This window comes from Vombatus ursinus, unplaced genomic scaffold (genome assembly GCF_900497805.2).
Source record: "Vombatus ursinus unplaced genomic scaffold, bare-nosed wombat genome assembly UNPS02014837.1, whole genome shotgun sequence".
NCBI classification, from domain to species: Eukaryota; Metazoa; Chordata; class Mammalia; order Diprotodontia; family Vombatidae; genus Vombatus; species Vombatus ursinus.
Genome location: NW_020954615.1, coordinates 2,839,316 through 2,847,146, shown reverse-complemented (window position 1 = coordinate 2,847,146; position 7,831 = coordinate 2,839,316). Strand labels below are relative to the sequence as shown.

The 7,831-nt window shown below is 49.6% G+C and overlaps 1 protein-coding gene across 4 annotated transcripts in view; it reads right to left on the bottom strand.

Annotated features, from left to right (window-relative positions):
* Positions 1-1,748: 1,748 nt before the first annotated feature.
* The window catches only part of ALMS1 (ALMS1 centrosome and basal body associated protein), a 54,301-nt gene continuing 48,218 nt past the window's right edge, over positions 1,749-7,831 (bottom strand). For all 4 annotated transcript variants that reach the window (XM_027839947.1, XM_027839950.1, XM_027839948.1 and 1 more), the window contains 2 exons: positions 4,886-4,985; positions 1,749-2,143 (listed from right to left, as the gene is read on the bottom strand). In XM_027839947.1, coding sequence (XP_027695748.1) covers positions 2,099-2,143; positions 4,886-4,985 — 145 coding nt within the window. In that variant the 3' untranslated portion in view covers positions 1,749-2,098. The remainder of the gene's footprint in view (positions 2,144-4,885; positions 4,986-7,831) is intronic.

Sequence of the window (7,831 nt, the reverse complement as noted above, 5' to 3'; positions counted from 1 at the left end):
ATATTACGTCATAGCCCCTTTGGGCTGCTCGATTCCCCAAAGACTCTTGGCAGTTTCTTGGTAGACTGCAGAAAGCCAGGGAAGGAGGCTGGGCGTGGGGTCCTCTTCTGGGCAGGTGCCTGGCGTCACCTAGGACACCTCCCCTCCCCCACCCCACTTCCCAGCAAAGCCACAATCTTGAGGCTGCCTGCTGTATGCAGGACGTCTCTGGCTGTTCTCTTTGCCGAGCTGTGATCCCTGGCCCGGGGCCACAAGGGCCCCGGAGGCCCTCGTTTCACACTAGACTCCTGAGGGCAGTGACTTGCCCAGGGTCACCTAGTAGTGGCCGTGGCCTCGGTCCCTCGGCCTCCCACCGAACTCCTGGTGAGCCCACGCCACCCCTCCGGGAGGGAAGAGAAGCTCAGGGTGGGCGTGCTTCCTGGAACAGCCAGGGTCCAACTGAATTAGGAAGTTCAAACTTACAGGAGGCGGATGAGAGGTTAGATACCATAAACAGGTAGATAACACAGGACAGATAATAGGCATATAAATACTAGATGACGGATGATATACAGCCTGATACAACACAGACGTGGGCAGCTGGGTGGTGCAGTGCATAGACCCAGATTCAAGTCCAGCCTCAGATACTTCCTACCTGTGTCACCCTGGGCAAGTCACCTCACCCTGTCGGCCTCCGTTTCCTCATCTGTCAAATGAGCCGGAGAAGGACATGGCCAACTGCTCCAGTGTGCTGGCCAAGAAAACCCCAAATGGGGTCACAGAGTCGGACACGACTGAAAATGCTGAACGAGATCACAGGTATACGGATGACATCGAGAGCTGAGGAAGGGGACCTTCAGTGAGCAGTTACTGTGTGCCAAGCACCATGAGTGCAAATATGAGTGAGCAAGACGCTCCCCGTCCTGCTGAGGGGCCCAGGGAGGAGGAGGAGGAGGAGGAGGACTTTGCAAACTTTGCAATCCTGCTTAAATGCCACTCTGATGCCCGTTTTACAGATGAAGAAACTGGAGCTCGGAGAGGGCCGATGAGTTTCTCAGATCACAAAGTTACGTCTAGAACTACAGCCAAACCCCAGTCCTGCTGCCAATGTCTGGTGCCGTATCTACCACGCCAAACTGCTTCTCACAGCACATTTCCTTTACTCAGTTCACAGTAGGGACTCCGGCGCTTGAGGACATAAGGAAGGCTTTATTCCAATGGCTTGAGGTTTTATGTTTTTCAAGTCACTGAACCAGGTGCCAGGAACATGAAGACAAAGGTTGGACAAGTTTCTGCCCTCAGAGAGATGACATTTTCCTGGGGTGGGGGGCACTGGGACTGGGACGTGAGGCAAAGGGGAGGTGTTGGGGGGGGTGCTGTTGGCCCTGGAGGTTTCCTCCAGCTCTGGCCCCGACATTCAGCCTTCTAAACCAAGCCTCCACTGCCGGCCTGAAATATTCCCCGGCAAGATTCGCTGCACCTTCTGCCACTGGCAAGTTCTGCCTGGGGCTGTCATCTAGGCCAGTCTTCCTTCCCACCCAAGAGAAGGCTCTCACTGGACACACGAGTTAGATTTGGGGGTTCTGGGATACTCGTCATCTCCTCCTCAAACGATAAAATACTTATGAAGCTTAAATATTCCCTGTCCAAAGGCTGCAGAGCTCCCCAGCCTTCAGAGCCGGCCCTGGCTCCTGGACACACCTTTGCAAGGGCCCCCTGCGCCCCTTGGAAGTTTCCATCTGGGAAAGAAAGAACCCCAGGCTGCTTGCTTTGCTCTAAGTCAAAACTCATTTATTTTCTAAAAGTACAAAAACATATGCAAAAGAAGCCCTGCTTCTGGGAGGAATTGAAAGAGAAAGCCATTGTTTCAGAACAGTCATGTGGGAAGAAGGCCCCCAAAAGAAAGTCATGTCCACCTGCATCTGGGACACCCCCAACTCCCTACAAACTCACTATTTTTAAATTGCACAAAAACATCAAATAACTTTTATTAAACACACACAAAAACACATATGCAACTATTACATATTCACATCACACGTAATACCCACGTAGAAGTCTAGAATTAAAGAAGAAAACAACATAAAATTTAAGAATTCAAAGAAGATCATCTTGCTTGTCAATCCCAGGGGACTTTTCTCCCTAAGACACGGTTGGTGATTTTCTGTGGAAAGAAAAGAAACAAGAAACATGGTTAAAGAAACCCAGTGGCTGGCCCTGCCTCAGCCACGCTACCGCAGAGCCTGGCACAGCCCCCTCCCACTCCCAATTCCCCAACTTCAGTTCCAGAAATCCTGCTATCACTCAATAAATATTGGATTAATCTACCCAAACTCAGCAACACCATAACAGTCCAAAGGAAAGACATGGTGCTTATGACTCTACTGAGCCCTCAGTTAAGATGTGTCAGGGCCAGCAGCTTTTCGCCTGGCTCTCCCGCCAATCCCTGCTGTGACCTAGGATGGGTTGGTCTATCCTCCAAATAAATCCTCACAGGTTGTCATTCCCTCCTCCTCATTGTCACCAGGGGATGCTGAAAAAAGCCCGCTTCACCCATCCCAGATGAGGGGGAGCACAGACCACTGCCCCTCGCGTGCAGACATGGGCACAAACTCCTAAATCCATCAAGGAAGCCTGGGGTTAGAGCCTCACTCCCTTTCCCCTCAGCAGTCCCTAAAGTCTTTAAAAACCAAACTGCCACTGCGTGAAATCGTTAGTGGAAAGGGTGGAGATGAAGGGAAGACATCGTTTGAGCCAGGACTAGGCTTCATCCTTCATTTTCTACTGTAAAGCCATGCATTTCCCAGGCTCCCCAAGAAGACGGGAGCACTGATGGCTGGGAATCTGCTATTAAGCCCACATACAGACCAGCTGCAGAGTGATGCAGGGACAGGAGAAGAGCAGAGGGGCAACAGTGGTGGCTGGGGACTCCACCTCAGATGGTTTGCTCATGCCAACAAAGAGCATGCTCCTCTGCTGGGGGAGTGCCGGCCCTCCCGGCCTGTCTGACTTAACCTACTTGGTTGCTGGGCGGTTTAGAGAACACAAAACCAACATTCCTTCCAGGACGCTGCTGGTGTTCTCCCCAGCGAGTGGTCGAAGCCAGGCAGCTCGCTCCTCACCTCCCATGGTGGCTCTAGGAGGTTCAGTCAACGCCTATTTATCACCAGTCGAGATTCTGGTGGCTGCATTCTACCGACTGCCAGGACACTGGCTCGGTGCCGGCTCACTGCCGGCTCAGTCTTTCTCTTCTCCCTGACTCCTGCTTTCACGCGAGGGGACTTCAACACACAGATTCTCTCAGAGATCTGAACCCCCCAATTCCTCCCTTGCCCACTTCCCACGCTCTGCTGCACCCCACACAATGGTCACAGCCTTGACCTTGGGTCTCACGGGCCTGACCTCCATGTTCATGAGCCCCCAGAGTCCTTTATCTCTTGCCACGTTTCCTGTCCTCCTGCTTCATCTCCTCTACCCTACTCCTCAAGCGCCCCTCAGTGCTGTCCCACGCCATCATCTCTGCCCTGGCTACAAACCATCCAGCCCTACACTGACTGTCCTCTGGTGAATCCCTTGCCTGCTGAGCCTCAGCCTTGACTACTCTCATCATCTGCTGCTAAACAGAGCGGGACAAAATCACAGAACCAGGCTGACTGGGCCACCACAAGCTTGTCAGATAATCTCAACGAGGCCCTCACTGGAGCATGGCAATCCCTGTATATGCCCCCAACAGATTAACCGTCCCACACCCACATCAGCTTTTCCAAACTTTCAGATCACTTCTCAGACCTTCCCTGGCTCCCCCTCCCTCCACTCTCTCATCCTCGCCTCATATTTCACTAAAAAAGACTGAGGCCATTTGCTACGAGCTCCCCTTTTCCCTCCTCACCTCACATCCCTCACACAAAGAGATGATGGCCCTGCTCCTTGGCAAGGCAAACCCTTCTATCTGCACAAGGGGCCCGTGCCACCCTATCCCTTCCAGATGGCCCCTACCATCATCCCCACTCTCTCCCAGATGACTGGCTGCTCCCCTACTGCCTACAAATATTGCCACGTCTCATTCTCATCGGACATCCTTTGGAACTCCAGGACCTCCTGTCCCAATGGGCAGGGTGCTGGCTTTATCACTCCCAAAATCCACATGCCTCCCCTTCCACAGAACAGAGCTGGGTGGGGTCACGAAAAACTCCCCAGAGTCCAAGGATGAATCCCAGGTTTGTTCAACTGCCCATTGACTTTAAGTAGATTCCACCACCCCTCGGGACCTGGGTGTCCTCCTCTGTAGAAGGAGGCAGGTAGGCTCAATAACCTCCAAGACCCTTTTCTGTTCTAAGGCCTAGGAGGCCACCCATTTCTTAGTGTAGGTAAACAGACATGGGCTTTCATGGGAGCCCCTTAAGAGGAAAACACTTCATCTGTCGTGACCCCATGGCCCAACAGCACAGCAGACGCTCAGAGAATCCCTGATCAGCCTCCGTCTATTAGGATGTTACCCACAACGCGCAAAGCCGAACATCTTCCATGTTCTGGTAGAGGGTTTGATATTAAGATTTGGCAATGCAGGGAAGCCCACAGGCAGATCTGGGAATTCCCAGACAGCCATGTCGTTCAACATCATTCCACATTAATAAACTAAGTTGTCACAGACCATCAGATCTAAAAGCAGGTCAGCTACACGAGGTCTGGCCCCTGCGCGCCAAGGCCCTCCCTCCTAAACTCTGGCAGGAGCCCGATGCACAGGACTGACACTCCCACTCCCCTCCCTACTTCCCCACCTCTAACTGCTCCCGTCTCAGTCCTCTAGATGCTTGAGGGCCTGACTCTGAATCCTCAATTCTGACAAGTCTGCTTGGTGTGGCTAATGTGACAAATGGGGTCATCCCAGCTCTGGCAACGGACTCACCATTTTGTAGAGCTGGGCCTTATAGCGGTATGTGGCACAGGCTGATTTTCTCTGCTCCTCTTCTCGCTTCTTCCTCACTTCGGGAAGCTGTTCATAGATCCTTGAAAATGGGGAAGGGGCCGCCCAGTTACTCTATGATTGCTTAGGATCACGGCACCAGCCACTCATGCATTCAAACCCTCTCTGACTTTCTCAAAATATCATCCCCATCATTATCCCCACTGTAACTTGACAGGAGAGAGACCAAGAACAAAGGTGGCCAACACAGACCTTTTCTTCTTACAGTAGTATTTTTAGTTCAATAAGAGATATGGGAATAAACGCCTGCCACTCTACAGAGAAGCCATAAGCCACAGCAGAGAAGGCTGGCCTTGGAGACAGGGAGAACCGAATCCCTCCTCTGACACCCAATGGCTGCTTGACTCTGGGCAGGTCACTTGTGCTCCATGATATTCTCTGAAGGAGGAATATCAGGGTGGATGAAACTGCAGAAATTCTCAAGGAAATAATCAAAGAGTTTGACATTACGTGGGGCTCTGCTAAATGAGGTCTGAATGGATATTACAGAAGCTAGTTATGAGAATCCAAAGGGTGTGAGTAAGGAAGGGACAAAATGTCAGTTCTTCCAAGACCAAAATGAAAATGCCTTTATTCAGCAGCCTGGGCTGTTGAGGCAGTTCCATCATTCTTAGGTTAGTGCTCTCACCCCCATCTCCAGAAGCCACAGGAACTCTCCTGAGGAAGTGGGATGAAGTCAGAATCTAAGGAGAATGCCAGGAGAGAAGAAAAAGCTAGTAAGAAATCACGGCCTTAGGCTTAAGTGGCAGGAGCAGAAGAGAGCTCAGCGGTTCTTCAGGAGTCTGAGTCACCAGACCCAGTTCAGCCCTAAGATTTGTGCCACAAAAGGTTATTTTAAAGCAGTGCTGTTCCAGTCCTCGCGGCTTAGTGGGCATACGTGGGCCCAGACTGCTTCTACGATAGTCCAATGTGGCTATCACAGATAAGGAAGCACAAGTCCAAAAAGTAGGATCTCCATTTTCAGGACATCAGGAGTTCCGTCCAGCACTCCTGGCCTAGTCACAGAACGGACTCATCTGGACAGAAAATATTTTTTTAGTCTCTCGCTCACCTAACACGGTAACTTGTCCTAACAGGAGCTCTATACATTTTACCTACTGATATGGATACCTCGCTGATTACTTCCAAGTCCTGACTACTGTGGAGCAATTAGAAATCTCCTATTCTTGGATTTTAACAAAATGGCACTGTATTTATATACAGAAGCCTCTCGATAGTTCCCTCCAACCATAAAAAGGTTGTGATTGTGTTTGAAAATCTACCGATGTGAAGGGGACTGACTGGCAGTTTCTGTTTCTCGGTCCAAGCAGTTCCTAGAACGGCTTCTGTCCAGGGGCTGCTCCTCTCTGCACAGCCCCCAATGCCATTTTTAACACTCTAGACCTATTCTCAGTAGCTTGTGTAGAGTTATTTCTCCCAAATACAGTTCACTCAGGAGAGTGAACACTCACCTTTTCCAAGGTCCAGCTCTATTATTCAGGTAGCTTTGTCTAAAACTCCTCCAAGACAATTTATTGTACAAAAAAGTCTTAGCAATCCTGCCTCCCAGAAAGCCCCACCCCATGATCTATCAACAAGAGAAATGTCTACCACTTCTTGCTCATTTCTAGAAAGCACCTTGACTTTGGAAGTCCCAGGGTCATAAAAGAGGTAACAATGAGGGAAATAAGGCTGATTTCTAGACAAAAATACTCCCTACAGTCCAATGAGTGTCATCCTTTTTAAAGTGCTTTTTTTAAAAGACTGTGATACATCCTTTAGTCTCAATGGAAGTAAACATTGCTCTTCTGAGAGTGCTACTGCCATCTGGAAAAGGTCCAAAGGCATTTGGAGCTAAGTCTGCTAAAGAGAATGGGTGAAAATAAGGCAGCAAATTCAGGAATGCTTGTTAGGTCAGAAAAGGCTAAAAAATCAGATGGCTCATGAACAGAATCTGAAGACAAATTAAAAGAAGAACTCCAAGCTGGGTCTTGTGACAGGCACACCTTCTGAGGACAGCACTCAGGCGAGCATTTAAGTTCTGGCATGTCTGTCTAATCCTACAAAGTCTATTCCTTGATAGCACCTGGCAAAGTGTTCTACAAAGGTGAACAAAGTGAGCATCAGAGAATCATACAAATCTCTAGGTGCAAAGATATCTCAGAAGGCATCTGGGCCAAATCACAAGACAACAGCAACCCTATCCATGACAGAATTCTCAGCTTGAAAACCTCTACGGTGTGAAAGAACTCAGCTAATGCCACCTCTGGATAGCTCTAATTGCTAAAAGGGGGAGGGGGGGTAAGAAAACCTCATGCCTAAATCTACCTCTCCTGTCTTTATCCCTCAATGCCCTCCCAACTGCACTGCCTCCAGCATGGCTCTCCTCTGTATCCACCTGGCTTATTCCAGCTCCATTTGTCATCTCTGTTCATTCACTGACATTTTTACCTCCTCCATAAGTAAGTTCAGGAGTGGGATGCTAGAGTCCAAGTGCCATGCCTCCATTATCCTTGGCAGTGACTACAGTTACAAACATCTTTGAAGATCTTTTCCATCTTTTCTCTGTCTGCTATCTTCTCTTTTTATTCTTAAGCATGTTGAAGATGACTTTACTTGGCTGGGGCTCTGAGCAACCTTTCTTTAAACTGGTTTTCCTCTTCATTGTTCCTGTTTTATGTGGTGGCTCAGCAGATAGAGATTGGGCCTGGAGTCAGAAGACCTGAGTTCAAATCTGGCCTCAGACACTTACTAGCTGTGTGACCCTGGGCAAGTCACTTAACCCCATTTTCTTCAATTTCCTCATCAGTAAAATGAGCTGGAGAAAAAAATGGCAAACCACTTCAGTATCTCTGTCAAGAAAACCCTAAATGGGGTCACAAAGAGTCA